The following is a 19,202-nucleotide window of genomic DNA, read 5'->3' on the forward strand; positions in this document are numbered from 1 at the left end:
AACAAACCCAAAAGAAGAAAAAAAGAGAGAGAAAAAAAAAAAGAAAAATCACTGTTTTAAATTCACCAAACCAACTGCTTCCAGCCAGCCAGGCACAGTGTAGATGGCACCCTCAAATACTCAAAACCAGTGTAACTCTGCCTGAGGCAAGAGAACTGGACCCAATTGCACTGAAGGGTTTGATTCAGTAAATTAAACTTCCTTTTGGTGCTTATCCCATTTCTTAACCTGCAAATTTTCTCTGACTTATAATGCTAGATTCGTTTAATTATTCATGCGAATGACAACAGCTTGATGTCTGCTGCTTGGACAGCAGGTGCAATCAGGTGGACAAACCCTAATTAAATCCCAATCTCTAGTCCACCAAGGTAGCCTTTTAAAAATCACATAAAAACATATTGCTACAATGTATAATTAAATGTGCTGATTTTTACAACACTAAAGAACAAGCCAAATACCTCCATCCTCTTAATCCCACCAACACCTCGACCTCCATAATAAGATGCATCCACGGTTGGCCACTTTTTCTTTGGCAATCCATCTTCATCATCTGATTCCTATGGGAAAGACAGGGAGATATTGCTGCTGTTCTCACATAATCAGCATAAACTATGGAAAACAACTGAACATCCTATGGTCCAATCCTTGGATATCTGGCTTTGTGTGTTATACTCACTTGCTGACAAAAAACAAAAAAGTCTCTTGTCTCTGCAGCTGCAATTTTAACTAGGGAAGCCAAAGAGGATTGCCTATTCCTCTCTCCAGGCAGCTTTTATTTAGTCAAATATGCATTGAGCTTCAAAATCACAACTGACTTGTAAGGGAAGGCAAAGTGGAGATGAATCGTACATTATACTGGCTTGCCACTATGCTATGCAGAAAATGCAGCAATCAGTTAGCCTAAAGAAATCATTTATTAATTGCGCTTTTAGAACTTAATGTCACCTAACAGGGGAAAAGAGCTACCACTGTGAGTTTTCTAACATGTGCATCAGACCCTTTTCTGATGGCAGCTGTAACCAGTTATTCTACATTGCTTGATTCTTTGTAGAGTCTGGCTCAAGCTGTACAGTTTGGAACCAGGACTCGGACTGGAGCGTCTCCAAATTGTCAGGAAGCTCAGATCCAGAGTTTTTGACCTGCAATTATAAAGACTGCAGATTATTTTTCTGGAACGTGGGAGAGTCTGAATCAGGGTTTTACTTCAGGTTCATTGTTCTGTTCTTGCTTAGCTAAAAGCTGGCAAATGTTTCTGGTTCGACAACCCTGGGAACACATCTCCAGCTCTCATCTTGAGCCAATAGAAGTCACTGGGATTTCTCAGACTCCCTATCACTACGCTGAGTCGAGGCAGCTGAAAGTCACACCACAACACTCTCCAAGTACACACATAATTGAGGAAAGGGCCCAACAAGCCTCCTAAAAGACCATCTTCATTCCTCACACTCTTTAATAAAGACAAATAACTACACCTCATGCTGATATGCAGATGTGCATGCTGCTCTTGGACTGGCCATGCACAGTGCTCTCTGCTAATTTTCATCAGTACGTTTCTAGAAACACTTTGTGGACTTAGTTTTTACTAAAAAAAAAAAAAACCAAACAAGTGAAATCCAATACTAGAGAAGGACACAAATTATTGCCAGATTACTAGGTGACATTTTCTCAAAATTATCCTACATGTTTCTATTGGAATGTAAAAGGAATTGAGAGTCCAAAAGCCGACAAGCCAACAACAGCTTTTAAAAAACATGCCTTAATATTTGTTTGTTCATATTTAACTCTCAGGTTATGCCTTGGAGAAAGGTATTCCCATCAGTTATTCAGTGACATCTGATCTCTCAGCTATGGTTCATGGGTCAGTTCCTCCAACAAATTCATTAGTATGGCCAGGCAAGACTAGAGATGACATTTCCATTAATTAGTAAGGGGGTTTGGGTTTGACTTTTTTTTTTTTTGGTTGGGGTTTTCTGTTGTTGTTTTGTTTTTATCCTAAGTCAGGGAAAAATATACAAGGAAGGCACTGTGGTTCGGTGTTGGGTTTTGTTGTTTTGGTTTGGGGTTTGTTTTTTTTTTTGAATAGTATAACAAATACACAAACAAATTTTATCCCATTTCATGCCACATGTAAAACAGTACCCAGTGAACCACATCAGCAGTTTTAATTAATTTATATTTGATTTCATTGTGAACTTGAGCACTATATAAAATATCCTGCCTCTTCCATGGGATGTAACACAGATTTCAAGTCTTCATGTCTAACAACCCTTATTGCTGGCAAGCCTGACATTAGCAGGAAACAGTTAATAGTGATGGCTGATACTTCTCCAGCTGATAAAGGATTTATACCAAATATCCCCTACACTGAACACATAGCAAAGCAACATCAACAGCTACCATACACATTTTGAAAAGTAATGGAAATCTAATGCTTGCAGTTTAGAACACATTTTAGATAACAATATTCAGTTTAATAGCAGCAATACCAGACTACATCAGCTAAAGGGCAGGTCACCATACCTAGGGAGGCTAGTGCTAAGTATAACGAAACAACAATACACACTGTATAAAGACAAGGCCAAGTAAAGGGATGGATAACATCTGTATTCTGTGTTATTCCTGGAGGCTTACATCAGCTCACAGTCTCCTTGATTGCATTTAAAATCTCTGCTGATCAGAATAATCACAAAGCATCTGGGAACTCTGCTGCAGGGGTGCAATGCTCTCTGAAACCTCCTTCAAACACAGCACGGCTGCAATTGCATGCTTCATGACAACACTAATCACCCTAAAACCAGCATGATTTTTGGTGCATATTCTAAAGTTAAAATGTCACAGTGCTGCTACCCAGGACAAGCAACAGGATCACATACACAGTAATGATGGCCTCTGGCAACCTCAAAACAGCAGCTGTGGTTGCCTCCTGATATTCATGCCAAGTTACAGCAAGTTAGCAGCAAACTGTAAGCTTCTCTTGTGGGTTAGGCAAGTATTTTTCCATCATTTAACTGTCTATGCCTAGGAAAGAAATAAAGGCAGGCATGAGTTTTCTCTGGAGATACTTTTATTTGTTACTATTGTTTTCATGAAATTAGTATAGTGAAACTAAGCTGAGGTCAGGGTCAGTGAGGTCAGGGTCAGTGTGTTACTGTCCCAAAAAGAGCTAAATACAACCCGGCCTCAAACAGCTCACAACCTAAATGGAGAAAGGCTAAATGTCCTTCCAAAGGTCACTCTGCAGCAGAGCCACAGCCAGGGCAGGCTCTTGTCTCCCTCTCCTGTAGCAAAGCCACGAGAACGTAGCCTTCGCTGTCCTTTCTTCCAGCTGCCAGACTTTGTTCCTTACTGCCAATCTGGGCTAAACTCCTGCTGAGAGCAATGGCAGCTTTACTGGAGGAGGGACAGCTTTCAGCACAGCTTGAGAAGCAAAGATTTGCCTACACGTCTGTTTGATGTGCAGCAAAAGGAAAAAAATACCATAGGAACTGTTGGTCTGTGGACTTCTGAGTTATGCAATTATTTTCTGTGTGGATGGAAATAATCTTGCTGTATGTATATAGAGGCCAGAAAGCAGAAATAACTGTCCTCACCCAAGAGATTTCCTCTCACAGCCTTCAAGGTGTCATTAAGACACCTACAGGGCTGACGTTCCTGGGCAGCACAATACACTACAGTGGCTGCAGATAGTGCAACAGCTCAAAAATAGCATACTTACAGGCTCTGGAGGTGGTGGTGGCGGTGGCTCCTTGATCACCTGGAATATATAAACAATGGGAGAAATCGGAGATAATGGTAGGGTTCATCCATCTCAATGCTATGTCCTCTCTGCTTTCTTGCTCGTATCACAGACGGGTCGCCCTGCTCCATTCCCCCACACTCAATCCTCTCATTAGCCTCATTGCTTTTCAGCAGGCATAAAATCAATGCAGATGAGAAGCTAAATCCATCATATCGAACTATCTGATTAGTCAAGAAGTGGCCTGTTAAGTAACTCATAATACAGATCCATATTCTAGTAGTTCTTCCCTAAGAATGTCATATAATTACCAAACTAGTGCAAAATATTCACTCAGAATCTGCAGCTCCTCAGAATAAAAAAGAAAGCCTAACTCTTGTCTTTAAAAAGGACCATAACAGGTTATGCACATATTAGTAAATCAGTTCCATTACACTTTTCTGCAGCAGGTTTCAAATCTTGTTCTAAGGAGGTCTTGATCCCTACAGAAACTTGGGCCATGTCCATGAGCTCACTTAAACTTCTCATTCAGTGTCCAAATCATGTAGACCTTGCAACATTCAAAAATCCAGACCAGAGTGACTTCAACAAGCACTCTAAGCAATTTGTTTAAGAAAAATGCTGCCAGGTTTGTAAGGCCCTGATTCAACAGTTAACCACCCACTCCAACACTTTAACTCTGTGCTTTCGCAGAGAAGAGATGAAACCAAGTCAAAAGAATAAAAACCTGTACTTACCACCGTGCAGCAAAGGGGCCAGAACCACCATAGAAGAGCCAGAGCCAGCAGCAGAAAGAGAATCAGGAGAGCAATGAAAAGGATGGTCCCAGTCAGCTGCAGACAAGATGATTACTTCTTGTTATTTGCGCGTGTCACAAACAAGGCAGGAGCCCTGAAGTTACACAATTAGACTGGGCAAAATGAGCCAGGTTTCCCTCACTACCAGGTCTCAGGTAGATTGTGCAGTCAATCATAGGGTCACGTCAGTATTTGGTGTGACAAATCTGTATTTGAAGTCATGGTTCAGGGAAGCACCCTGTGTTTGTGGGGTGTATATGTATAATTTATGTATAAATTTATGGTATGTTTACAGTCCACTAGATTCAAGGGTGTTAAACTCATATATAAACTATTCCCAAATCTGTGCTGACAGGTCCCTTAATACTATCAGAGGGGCATTGCAAGCTACATGACCACAGACTCTCAGGTGTGCAGAGTAACCTTTTATCACTAGAGATGCTGAATATGCAAATACTGATATTTAAAGAATGGGAATATTGGAGCTAAGAGCTTAAGGGTAACTGTTCACATGTCAACATCACAGAATAGAGCACAGCTTACTTGCTCAGTCTCATCAGCTCCCAAGCCTGCCTGTATGGCCTCTTGACTCAAACTGCACACACAATCCCAGCCTGAGTGATTATGCAAACTAGTCCTTAATGCTGTTGGTTCTTCGTATGCTTCCGAGGGCTGGTTTGACTTTTTTTAATGAGATGCTGTAATCATGATCTTAAGCGTTTCCGATTCTTACATTCCATCTATTTCTCTTCAGAGAACAGTGGAGCTCTGGGGCTGGATGGCTAAGGGTCTACATTCAAAATCAAAGTTACATTTTCTTTAAAGTTACTAGAATCCAAAACATTCAGAGCTTTTCAGAGCAGCCAGGCAACTAAAGAGAATCACAGCTCTGATTTTCCTGGTTAAATCTTGATGGATTCTTTGCACTCGGAGCATTTCATGTCAGTGTGTTCAGAAGAGTATTAACTCTGTGTATTGCTCTGGTAACTATAGGAAAGCAGGTCTTCATATGCTGCTTGGCCCCTGCAGAACATACAGAGCACATGGCTTTTTGGAAATTAAACATTTGTTGCAGACAGGCAGTGGCATGCTGGGACGTGCTATTTCCTTGGACTGCACTGGGCTCTGGGATGAGTTAAGATTAGCTCTGGTGTTCCAGCCATTTCTTCTATACTGGGAAAAGAAACCCCTTCAATGGTAGATTTTCTGAATTTGAGAAGAGGTTCAATTCACCAGCAACAGAGGTACCAGAGAACAGGCAAAACCTGGCAGCAATCTAGAGAAGAGCTTGGGACTAGGAAGATGTGAAAAGAGCTTGAAGAAAGATTTGTGAATCAGGCTGAGGGAATAGGAGCTGGCTAGAGAGGAAGCTGTAGAGATTTTCAAAGAAGGATAGGAGGGAGGATACGTGGAAAGAAAGCAAATTCCAAAGATGATTTATGGAGGATAAAGTCCATGAGATTCACCTTATTAAATTTGAAACTACTTGCTGAATTCCCATGACACCAGAAACTGATGCTTAGCCCCTTCTGACAACAGGAGTTCCCTTCACTGCTCCAAGTGGGTTTGTTTACCCCTTGGACAATGAAAAGGCTGAGGGTGGAAAAGAAAGTACCAGCTGATAAGAGCTTTGCAAAGTCTGGGTGAGATCCTGAGTGGCTGACTTGGGTGGTGTCTAGTTCTTTCTCAGGCCAAATCCTAGAGCTGTCAGGACTGACATGTTCAAGATGGGACTAACCTAATCATGGCTCCTACTCCATGCGTTTAGACAGGTAGCCCAGTATCCCATATCTCTGTGTCACAGCATCACCTTCCCTCCACTGCTCTGTGGCTTCTTGTTACAGATGCAACAAATTGACCGGTTTTGGGATACACTATTTAGCTTACCTCATTCATTTGGTCAGGGAGCAGCTGAAAGTCAAGGTGGAGTGCTCCAACATGTGCCAGACCCCCCGCTCAAAGGAGTCCTGTTAGAAGATACACTACCCAGCTGCAGTTCAGTGCTGCAGCCCCCCTCTCTGGCCCTGCTATGGCCCCATGTAGCACTAACGCATCTGGAAAGCGGACACTTGGGTGGCATGAATTCCCAGTGAAGTCAGTTTGCTGAGAAAAGGACGAGTAAAAGTCAGGCGTAACTTTAAGAGGTATGGCTGCACTCCTTAAAAACAAATCCAAGCACAGCACCAACACAGTGCATGAGCCACAGATGCACATACCACTGCTACTGTTACTCCAAACACACATTACCTCCTTGTTTTGTAGCCTTTGTTCCCAGGCGTTGCTTTTCCCATGCTAAGTGCTCATATAAATCGCCGAGACATTTGCCAGCAGCAGCTCAGGAGCTGCTGGCAGCAAGAAGCTAAAGAGTTCTCTTTAATGATTAAATATACAAAGCATCGTAGTGAAGCTGGACTTTGAAAAGGATATAGCAGGCTTCATGCAGCTGAACAGAAATAAGCACAGGGATCACACAGAGGCTTTAGGAGTAAAGTGAAGATACTTACTGTACAGAAAGGACAGAAGGGCCAGCTGGGGAGGAGAGCTGAGCAGGCCAGCTAACTGCCACCCACAGAAAAGGAAACGGGAGAGGAAAGGAAATGGAGGGAGTCTCTAAAACGAGAAGAGTGAAATGCATGAAATTAAGACAAAGTTGGAAACTGAACTGCCAGCCTCCCTGCTTATGGGATGTAACTGGAGTGAGACAGCCTTTTTTTGTACCAGCTGAGAATCAGGCTCCCTGCCTCCTTCACATTCAATCTGCAAGAGGCTGGTAAAAAATTGTCAGATTGACAGGACTGGAGATTGGATTCCTCTCTTTATCCTAAGGCTACTGAGAGGAAAGCTTCCTCCGTCCATGTTCTGGCCTGTAGGAAGCCCAGCTAGGGGCTAAGACTTCAGTCTTCATCAGAAATAAACTACATATAGGCAACTAAATGCACCAGTTAACGCTTGTGTTTCATTGCAGATTCAAAAGGTTTTATTGTCTCTGAGGTAGAAGCGAGGAATAAAATGTGAAAATATCAGTCTTCAGTGTAGAAAATTTGGAGGAAAGTTTTGGAAAAATAATCAGGTGAAGCAGCAAACACATCTCTGCTAAGTTCTGAGTCCCTGCACCTGGATTGTTCCAGCAATCTGGTGTGAGATTTCCCAGCTTTATTGCTGAAAACATCAGAAAATCAGATTTTCAAGTTCCAGTCACTGCCTCTATCTTCATTCCTGCCCTTCAGTTCTGCAGCTGTCAAAAAGGCCAACAATGATTACAAACCAACATGACAGCATTTGGCGTAGGCTATAAAAGTCCTTTTGACACTAATAACAATAAAGCTCAACTTTGTATCAAAGTGTTTGCTACCAGGTACTTCAGCAAACTTTGTTTAGTCCACAAGCACAAGGCCAAATCGTTAGCTACTGTACTTGCTTGCACCATCTATGGACATTAACTATTTTTACTCCAAGGCAAGGAAGAAGATGGCTTATCCTCATTTTGATTGTTTGATTCTAAAATCAGATTTTGATAAAGGATCACTTCTAGCTGTTGGTCCCTGACACTCCACCTGGGAATAGGTGGTCTTTTTGACCAGGAGATGCTCATAGCACAGCCATCGCTGTCCCGCAGCGGCACATTCTCCCTCGGCTGGGCTGAGCAGCAGCCTTTTATCAAGAAGCTCATCCCAGGATCTGAGGCTACTATCTCCTTCTGGTCATCCCCTGTGACACCAAGAGAAGAGCAACCAGCTCCTGTCACTAAAACTGTAAAAATGCCTTAGTGAATCCTGAACTAGTAAGGGCAAATTGTGGTGGTCTAAGAACAAATGCTGTAAGCTCCAACCAAAAAAATAACCATGTAAATTTAGAGGACCTTCCACACTGTGGCCCTTCCAGATCCAAGTCCTGGCAGTTGCACCTTTCACCCCAGATCCCATAAGGGATACCAAAGCTCAACAGGGTGATGCTTCCTGATGCTCCTTCCCTCATTTTCCCAGATTCCCTTCTAGTCAGATCCTAGCTTTGAGGATCTCTCTTTCCTGGGGTAGGAATGGGCAGGGTGCCTTTTGTTGTAATTTTTTATTCAGTAAATCTATCATGACCTATGCATCATCAATAACAATTTAATCTTAACTAGCCCCGATTATTTTTCAAAGAACTGCTGGGATCCAGTCAATAACCGTGATGCAGAAGCTGTAGAGAGCTCGTGCTCACTCAAGGAGGCTTTGCCTGAAGAGCCACCATCTCCAAGGTCTCATCGTTTCTCTGTCAAGCCCCATTGCAATTACTTACACACTGCGTGCTGGTGATGCTGACAGAGCTGGAGATGAACGTTAGCCCGTTGTTCATGCTGACTTGTAGGAAAACCACCCTAAAGCACAAAACAGATCACTTTTTTTTTTTAGTGTCATCTCTATACCCATTGTTCCCTTTATTCTGGCTGTGTTTTAGCCATTGGCTCATGAACACGCAGGGATAAAATACCCTGCTGAGTCAAGGCATTGTCATGGCTTCAGGTGCTTACCTGCATTTGTGTCTCTGCTTGCCCTGGAGCTACCCTTTTCATGTTGGCTTAATTGAGTTGGGGCATATGCTCTTTATTAAAAAACCTCCATCCCACCTGGGGCAAAGGGCACTAGGACAGTGAGTCATAACAAAGTCTCAGACATTTGCAATACTACCCTAGATAGCACAAGAAACTTCAAGGCTTTTTTTTTTAAACCCCTTCTGCAGCTTAAAGAGCCAGAATGTGTTTTCTTTTATATCCAATTAAATGCAGAAAACCTGCACTGAGGTCAAGGGGTAAAAACACTGAAATGACAGTGAAATTAAAGAATAATCTGGCTCTAGCCATTCTCCAATATCAGAGAAAGCGTTCAAGGGAAAAAACCCAACCAAACAAGATAACCCACAAAAACCCACCAAACAGCTTTCCCTCACCTACAAATAGGAAAGGGGAAGGAGGCATTCCCCCTCACCAGTACAGTATTTAAGCACACACAAGATCACCCAGGGGGAAGGCAGGGCCTTGTGCCATGTCTCCCAGGAGCCTGCAGGATTACAACAGCTGAAAAGTACCAACACCAGCCAGAGCAGGGCAAAACACGGGAAGCATCATCTACAACAGCAGCAAAGGAATTCAAAACAAGCATCTCTTTTCAAACAAAATGAAAAGTTTGCCTGGAATTCAATTACCTTTCAGTCTGAAAAAACAGGATATAGAAACAGAGGAGAAATCACCATTCTATGATTCTATGATATGGGACCATGGTCCAACAAGGCCTTTGGTTAAGCTGTGCTAAAGATCCAACATTGAATAGAGCTATGCTGGCTCATACTAGGCATTGGCACTAGCATTTGGCACAAAGGGGTGGAGGTAATCCTGCCACACACACACACAAATTTATTAGCTTGGCACTTCGAGCAAAATTCTGAGCCCTTGGCTCAGTAATGACATCCTCATCCAGAAGTACCCTCTCTCTTGACACGTGCTGGAAAGCAATACTTACTGTCCAGCATCTTCTATCACCGGTGCAGGACAAAGTAAGTAAGTATCGTGAACAAGGGTCGGCTTTTCATCTGAAAAGAAATGAATATAATTGTCAGGGATGAAAAAAAGAAAATGTCCTAAGCAGGCTATCCCCTGGAGAAGCGTTGACAACGAGAGCCACAGACAAATTCAGTATATTTGCAAGTACCAATATTCCCCAGTGGTACTGATTACAAAGCCAAGTACTAGGATGACCATTCTTGTTGATGCTGATATGATGTTATCAGGCTAGAGATACCACAGCTAAGAAATGGAAGTACATCTCTGTTCCTGACAGCAGTGATCAGCCATTTTGAAGCCAGCTTTGAGCAATCTTCATCTTGTCTATCTGAGAAGTGCATGCAAACTCTACTCATACTGAATACTCTGACCCCACAAGTTACTCAAGGGGTCAAAAGCATAGGGTTCAATTTTTGCCTACCCACTTCCAAACACACACACAGGGGAAACCAAGGCTGCACTGTTTAAGCCCAGGGAAAAGGAAGAACAGAGATGGGGTGGAGCTGAAGTGGAGACACCAGAGGGAAAAAAAAAACAAAACCACCCATGGTTGGTCATACACAGGGGACAGGCAGAGAGGGCCCATGACTGATGTTACTGTGAGGACCTGTCCTGCACCAGCTGCTGCTTTTCCTGTCCCCAACCTCCCCTCTGTGGCAGCGGCATCCAGAAACAGCTCATGTTTATAGAGGTCTGGTGCAGGCAGAGTCAAAAGCAAGGCCATGGGTGTTTTTCTGCCTCCCTGCACTCTACTGCTCCAAGAGTCAGCAGTGCTAATCCTGTTGCTTTCAAAAGCCACATCCAGAAAGCCAAGTCCCATGAATGCAGAGAGGAGGCCCAGCAGTAATCCTGCAATGCCACTCCACTAAACGTGCGTAAGCTGAGGCACAAGAGCAGACAAATCACTGCTGTGACCCCACCTTAGCTCTGAACGGCCCAAAGCAGCTAAGGTGCTAGTCCAGACAAAGACTGGTTCGCAAAAGTCCGACCCAAGTGAATTAGGGGCTGGTAAAAGCTGCCAGCTTATTTAAACCTTAGAGGCTTGATTACTCTTTCTACCTAGGAAAAAAAATTAACTCGAGCAACAACATATGAGAGTTGTTCTTTCATGCTTCACCCACCCCAAGCACACCTGAAGACCAAGCTCATTTCCCTGCTTTGGCAGAGATGAGACCATGGAAATTATAGTGATATGTTTCAGGGCCAGGCTGAGGGGAGAAAAGCCAGCCAGCATAGATCAGTATCTCATCACAAGAGATGATGCAGACCTAACGCAAGGAGAACACAGCACAGAGGAGATGTGGAATTAGGGTAGTTTTCCTCCTGTGTACTTCCAGGCCCGGGTCAGCACTCACTGTGTGAAGTCCAGTCAAGGTGCCAGTACATTAGGGACAAGGAAGAAAAAACCAAAAGTCTGTCTACCCGGTAAACCACAGGAAACAAATCCCTGGCAAAGGGCATCTGTAAGTGGAATGAGAGCGAGACCACCAGAGTTTATTTAAATGCAGCCTCCACGTAGGCAACTAGGATGGGAAATGAAGGAGCAATTCATGTGCTCCTTCTTGTAAGTGAATTCACTGCTAGGGAAGGCACCAGTCTGACCACGACAGGATATGAAAGCCTCTACTGTGCTCAGCCAACAAGGGTAGCATATACAGAAAAGGAGCAAAGCTCCCCTCCCCACGCTGTGCTTCACCCTGCCAGACATACACTGCTTCTCAGGAATAAGAGAGGACTGCTGAGAAACCCAACACTCAATCTTTTTTGGCCATTCAGTCCTTTGCCTGGCTGCTGAGACAGCAAACAAAAGACTCTGTTTAGCACAGCGATGACAGGGAGTTTCCACGTTACACGCTCGCTGTGATGAGACCAGCAACCGGCGTCAGAGAGGAACAGAGCAGGCCTGGGAGGGCCCTGCTTTATGGTGAGTGTTTCCTGAATACAGAGCCTGAAGAGGATCAAGGTAGCATTATTTCTTTTTACTGGTGATGAACAAGGGAAGAGGGAGCAATTTTATTTCTCCCTCTTAAAACCTGATACCCAGTCCTCGCTGGCTGTATGCATCACCCACGTGCACCACTACAATGATGCTGAAATTCATTGTGCACCAGCACACCCCATGTAAGCCTTCGTGAATCAATGCCCACAGGTCACAGGATTGACTAAAGATGTATTTCAAGCTTCTGTTAGGTGCAGATCCCTACTCAGCTCCCCCCACATTCACTGCAAGGACCCCCCCAGTGTGGACGAGAGGTGGGCTGTGTCATTTCTGTCACTCATGAGGTGACACAGCCACAAGGGGCACTGGAATCCACCAGCCTGCAGACTTACTGATAGTAAGGCTGTCGTTGAGCTTGAAGCTGCAGAGTACCTGGTCGATATTTCTTGCATGATAAAAGCCGTTGCCTCTTACCACAACTTGAAATGATTCTGTAAGTAAAAATACAGAAGAGTAATGAAAAATAGCTCAAATACAGCATTTTCTTCCAGAGTGATCTGAATTACAACATGACAATGGCTGTTCTCTGCCCTATGCATGAAACAAAACATTCACACTGACACTCTCAATATTCAGCAGCAATGGTCAAGAGTGGCACTGGTGCTTCACAGGCAACATTTGTCTCAAGATTACTCCCACAAGCATCCCACTGACTCCCAATGCCTTAATTAAGGTGCCACAGTAATACTGTGAGCCTGACATGGCTGATGGTATCTCATGGTTCCTCCATGGCTTTTGGGCCAGACACCTTTGCTAATCATAAGCACCAGTCCTTCCTCCTATCTCCACAGCAGACTGCAGGGGGCTTTCAGCAGCAGCTCTGTTCAGACAGATGCAGATAAACAGGACTCCCCTCATAATCCCACTGTGAATCAGAGAGGAAGCTTTGCATCTGGTAGAAGTCCTGGAAAAATACAATCTTTCAGTCCATACAAGAACTGGGCCTGTGCACAGCCCCATTAGCATCTGCTGTGCATGGGAATAACTAAAGACCCAGGTGCTGCAATTTTCTTTATGCTCTTCCCCCACACCCCTGCCCCAGCAGCAGAAACCACCAGTGGCACAAGAAGAGACCTGCCACATCAGACACAGTCTGCTGGCCAGAGCAAGCACCCCTAAACCTGCCCTTCAGCTGCTCTCTGTTGCTTCAGTCCTGATGGGGAGGGCACCTGTGATTTTTGTCATTACTGTGATAAGCAACTGATTTGTTCATTCAAGCAGGAAAAGCGTTGTCAGTTTTTTCAGCCAACCTTTCAATGGTCTTTTTACTGATAGAGCAGTTTCACATCTGAGTAAAGCCAACCTAGGAAGGCTGCTGTCAGATGCGCCATCCCAGCTGCACAGGCCCTCCACTGTTGGCACCACTGATCATGTTGCAGTGCACTGAGTTTCCTCACACACCTGAAAAATAACCCTCTGTTTGTTGCCAGAGACATCAGTAAGGTGATCTACCTGGCTGAGCATCTGCTGGGAATAGAAGTGTGCAGGAGAAGGGAAGGAACAGACAAGTGGTGGTAGCATCAGGTGAGTTCACGTCTATCATGAAACCGCCTCTCGTCAGTGTACCCAGGACAGTCAGAAACAGGAAAGGTAATTTGAGAAAGAATGTATTAAGAAGCCTGTTTTCATTTCTCAGCTTCTCCACAGCAAGCTTTTACAATTATTTCTTAGTAAGCTACATGGGTAGCACTTCTCGGAGCTCTGTAACAGCAAAACACAACTGTCTCTTGCTCTCCCTTCCCTCTTACTTTACACAGGTGGAGCCCGACACTGAGCCAGAGTCTCCTTCCTCTTGGGGCCAGCCTGAATTGCCAAGCTAGGCACAAGATGCACCAGGCGGGAAAGTGGCAAGGGAAGCTTCCCTCTAGGTCACAAAATGCACTGTACCTGCTACACTGACCACAGAGGTAACATCTTTAACGGAGGCAGGTGAAGAGACACTGCAAATTTGTTCCATGCCAAATATATTTTTGAAATTCCTTTTGATGCTACACGCAAGAAGCCAGCTGACAGCAGAGACCCACAGCACACAGCGAGGGAAAGCCCAGAATCTGCACTTTCACACATAAATCTCCTACTTTAGCTGAATCCTCCACGGAGCTTGCTTATACCGGCCACTGAGCAGCATTTGAGACCAGCCCAATACTAGGGGGATACCAGCACAACACAGGACCAAATAACCTTCAAGCTACACATCGAAAAATAAGAATAAACTGCATAGAAGTTTCCCACTAGCAGCAAGTAAAACGATGAACAAGTCCACATGCGTTATCAATTATAGTTTGACTAATATACTAAAAATGAGAGGAAAACAATGTTGATAGGATTGAGGGGAGTGGTACCCAATTTTTAGTGATACGAGATCTGGCTTTCGATAACATTTCATATGATGCACTGCCATGTTATTCGTATGCTTTGGAGGAAGGACTTGTTATTGGATAACACTACATGAGGTCCAAAAGTGGCTGAAATACATATTCAGCTTAGTCTGCCTGCTCTTCACTATCAAGTTACTGCAAGGCAAGCTAGCATGAGGATGTGGAGTGCTTTAACTTTTCTGTACAAACAGCTTGTTCTGGCCAAAAACACATTCTCACTACACTGAGGTCTAACGCAGCTCTGGGTGAATTGGACAAGGGCATGGACAAGTTACGATCAAGCTCTGGAAACCCACACTCTGGTTTTCCTCATGGTAACCTTCCCTTAGAGCAGTGCTCTGAATTGACACAGGCTGCTAGGAACATGGGAATCAGAAGATATTTTGGGAGGGGAAAAAGAAAATATCTACTGGAGTGCATATTAAAGTGAAACACATTTTTGGCACTTGGCTGAAGAAAGATGATCAAATTTGAGACCTCACTGAACACATCAAGAGCCAAACACACACAGAGCCAGCATCAGAATTTGGCCTCTTTTTTAGGGGAAGGGTTATACCTCCTGGTTCTCACTGGGGGCAGAGAGCACTTTAAACAAATAAAAATGGACTGTAGGGCAGATTCAGCTGCTTCTTACTCCAGTAAGAATCTCTAAGTCTGTTACTCTAAGTCTGATTCATGCCTTCAGCCACTCCACATTTAACCCAGCTGATGCTGGGAGTTATTCTTGATGAACATCCATTTTTTGCCAGCAGAGCTGACAGTCACGGCCAGCTCTGAGGGCAACTGGGCCTCTGCCCACCCGCCACAACCACCTGCCTGGGACCACGCACTACCCCAGACTTGCTTGTAGCCAGTCCACTCCAGAGTGACCTGAACACCCAGCTAAGATAACTTTTTTGTCTCTCAATTTTATATTATAAAAGTAGCTTGCTGAAATAAAACTGCAATAAATTTTTTTTCCCCTCTCCTGAACGGATGGTCTTAAAAAGCAGCAACCACAAAGGCTTAATTGATGGCTATTGCAGTGGCTTTAAAAAGAGGCAGCAAGTAAGAGACTTGCAACACAAAACATCGAAGGTAAAAGCTACATCTAGAAGTTTAGACTTGTCAAGATAGTTTACCTCTCCTGCCCTTCTTTCCACCACCACTGCCACTCTGCACAGTCAGTCGTGAATAACTGCCTCAGTAGTAACCTGTCCACCGACACAAGCTGACAATATAGTCTCAATACCAGGCTTGCATGGAAATGTAAACAGCTGGTACTGGATTTGGTTGTTGCTGTTAAGTCGTCTGCCCCTTCGGATGCTCTGGAGGATTAACGTGTTCTGGATGATGGTCTGTTGAAATGGCTAATTCCATTTAATTTTGCACCCTGGCTCTGACTGCGTCCTTTTCTTCCTTAGTTACTGTCAGATTGTAGATTGTAGCTTTTGACAAGACAGCGAAGGGAAAAAGGTCAGCACTGAAATAACCAGGCGGCGCTGGCAGCGAGATGGTAGGTTGAAGCTGGTGTGCGCTGGCTGCGCTGTCGGCTTCACTTCTGTGACTCTGATGAGAAGCTGACGGCTTGCATCCACACCTGGTAGTTGATGTGGCCAGTAGGATGCCACATCCAACAAACCCTTTCAATCATATCTGCGTACCGTAAGCATAATCAAAGCAATGATGCTGTCAAACAGGATATGAGGCACCTCCAATTCTGCACTGATAGCCTGTTTACAGGCTGCATGTCTTGGTCACTTTAAATCAGAGGGAATGGGAAGGACCCAACTACATTTCTCCACATCGAGGACGATAAATTTGCAGGGTCAAAAAACATTAAGCATCAGATAGCTGTCATAACAGGACAAGATCAGTTTGTAAATGGACTTGCCAGATAGCTTCGTCACAGAGTCCCACACGGAAATCGTTTCATTGGCAATTTACTAAACCTCTGGCAAGTCAAAAATGAAGCCAAGATCATCAGTAATCACCAACACAGTGGTAATTAGGAGTTGCAAGAACGGTTACAAGGAGTGGGTCAGAGTCTGCTCTAAGCCCTTTTCACAACTGGCTTCCACTGAGCAACACAAAGCCCTCATGATCTCATACCAGATTCTAAAAATTAGTAATAATGCTAAATAAAAGCCAAACTGATTACCACTCCTCACTCATACTTTCATACAAAATACTCATACTCATACTCACTCATACTTTCATACAAAAGATAAGTTTCATACAAAAAGCATGGACAGAGCCACACTTCAAGGCTGTAAACAACCAAGCTTCTTTGCTGGAGAATGTGATAATATCTTGCACTCTTTCAAAAGGTCTACTATTCTTCAGTCAAAATTTTGAAATGCAAATTTCAATTACTCATTTTAAAAAAAAAAAAACAAATAAAATTCCTACCTTAGAAAAAACGAGGAGGAATGTTGCATTTCTAGAAAATGTTATGTTCTAATTTTCAGCCAGTTCTAAATGCAGGTGTATATATATTTTTATATAGGATTCAATGGCTATATATCTTACCTATATATTATCAGTAAACTACATTAGTAATTACCTAAATTTAAAATGCATTAAAATTCTGAGATGACTTCATAGGCTTCAGTATTTTTTGCGTTAAAGTCCAAATAAAGTACATGAAAAAAAGTAAGTCACATTACATAGAGTAGAACTATATCTGACCGTCCAGTGAACTGGACTCAGAATATGGATTCACACTACCATGAAAAATGTTGTTCAATCCCAGGAGATTCCCTCCAGGAGACGGTGGTGCACACAGCTATAAAGATGAACCTCTGGCTATGTTGAAGTAAGTGGGATAATAAAAGATAATAAAGCCAAGCACAAGTGTAAATATTTGCAGCCTCATGCTGTAAAATCTCTTGCAAGAGTTCATTTCAGCTAAGGCTTGCAGGACTAGACTCATAATAAAAGCTATTACAGGCCTGATTCTTGGCGCTAAAGACCATTTAACACGACAGTATGCACCACTTGCAGCTGCAGTTTTGGCTTCCTCTTATCTTCAAGTTCCTTGCTGCTATAAGCAAACCTTCAAGCACATGAGATCCAAGTCTTCATGCCCTGGTGATTCAGTACCACACTTCACCAGTGCCAGCCTTTGCTGGACGGCTTTGTCAACAAAGGGGCAGAACAAACCTCAGAATTTAAGTGAAACGAGTGGTGGTATTTTGCTGAATCAGCAGAAATACACAGAAACTGGTTCTGCCTGATTTATATTGGTCTTATTTGAAAGCCACAAAGACAAGAAAAAACTTTTACAGATGCAAGTAATGCAACAATTTTTTTTTTCTTTTTTAAAAGGAGGACAAACTATTTTTAAGTGTACCTGTGTATTTTTAATCACATTTGCGATAAACTAGTTACCTAGCAAGCTTGGCAAAAAATGAAGTGGTTTGAACTCATGAATCAGGAATCAAATGGATTCCTTTTGAAAAAAAGAAGTTTTACTCTTTTTGCTGAAATATATCCATTTTTGAAAAGCAAATCTTTCCTTGAAAATTCATTTTCTTAAATACTTTAGAAAAATATTTTCAAATTTCCATTTGAAAAAATGGTTTCAGTTTCAACTTTCCAATATTCTTAACATTGTTCCAAACAATTACAAGAATACTACTGAAATCCCTCCTATTGGAACACTCACATTTTCATGTAGCTAAATACAATTTTTGTTGAACAGGAAAGCTTGCAATAAGCTGTTGCACAAAAAATTGCCTGGTATACAATAAGCAAGCAAAAAAAGAAAGGATTTATCACTACGAAATAAAAAAAGCTTTGAAACGTCAAAGCTTTAAAATTGTTTTTTATCAACTCCAGAAGATGATTTTTAAAAGCAAAATCATTCCTTTAATTTTTCCACAGACAAGATTTTATCACAAACGTCTAGTCCACAATTATATATTTAGGAATAGTTCAAAAGATACAAGGATATTTCATTTTAAGTTGAAATACTCTGGGCAAGATCATATCATGATCGACATGTGGAAATGAAGAGTGAACAATTTATTTTCTCTGTGATATTTATTAGATTTTTCCCCGAGTTTCCTATTTTTATCTGTTTTCAAGGTCAGCTTTCATGCATCATTGCCATTTTATTTTTATGTGCTCATTTTTACAGTGAATAAGGAAATGAACACAAGACAGTAACATCAGATCTAAATAACCATGCTGTAAAACTGTACCTTCCAGCAAACTTACGGTGTCACTCTTACTCTGCTGCAATAGCCTTTTACGTAGGCAAAACCACAGCAAGTGAATTGCTAGCATAAACCAGAACAAATCCAAGTTAAATATACTAGACATGAAGGCATGAAATTATCAACAGCTCCTCTGGGAATTCTTCACGTTTACCATATATACTAACAGTTCTTTCATTGCAAATAAGTAAAACATTAGTACTTCGGAAAACACATCAGGTATCCTGGCCTATGCAGTTAATTATATCTGGTTCAATAAACCTAAAATTTCTGTGAACGTTTTGCAAAATCTTGTTCTAACTGCTGACGAGTCCCAGCAGATCCCAGGAACGCAGTCTTTCCAGAAATTTGTGAGACGTCGCCTTTAGACCCTAAAATACCTCTGGCAGTCTGACTTTATATCACTTTTGTCTCCTCCTTCTCTCAGCTATTTTAAAAAGCAGTATCCCCAGTTCCCCAAGTGCTACCTCAGCCAACTCTCCAAGCTGGCATTCAGCCGCAGCAGCTATGTGTTTATCGGCACAATTTTTTTTCTCAAGCTGAGAAGGCGCACA

General features: G+C 42.8%; 1 protein-coding gene across 1 annotated transcript in view; it reads right to left on the reverse strand.

The window, feature by feature from the left end:
* ANTXRL (ANTXR like) overlaps positions 1-19,202 on the reverse strand; it is a 65,783-nt gene that overhangs the window by 28,018 nt on the left and 18,563 nt on the right. Inside the window, exons 10-15 of the mRNA XM_075154597.1 lie at positions 12,401-12,499; positions 10,029-10,098; positions 8,812-8,890; positions 4,474-4,569; positions 3,716-3,754; positions 459-557 (exon numbers count right to left, since the gene is read on the reverse strand). Of these exons, the coding sequence (XP_075010698.1) occupies positions 459-557; positions 3,716-3,754; positions 4,474-4,569; positions 8,812-8,890; positions 10,029-10,098; positions 12,401-12,499 (482 nt within the window). The remainder of the gene's footprint in view (positions 1-458; positions 558-3,715; positions 3,755-4,473; positions 4,570-8,811; positions 8,891-10,028; positions 10,099-12,400; positions 12,500-19,202) is intronic.

The sequence above is a fragment of the Calonectris borealis genome, chromosome 7 (assembly GCF_964195595.1).
Source record: "Calonectris borealis chromosome 7, bCalBor7.hap1.2, whole genome shotgun sequence".
Lineage (NCBI taxonomy): Eukaryota > Metazoa > Chordata > Aves > Procellariiformes > Procellariidae > Calonectris > Calonectris borealis.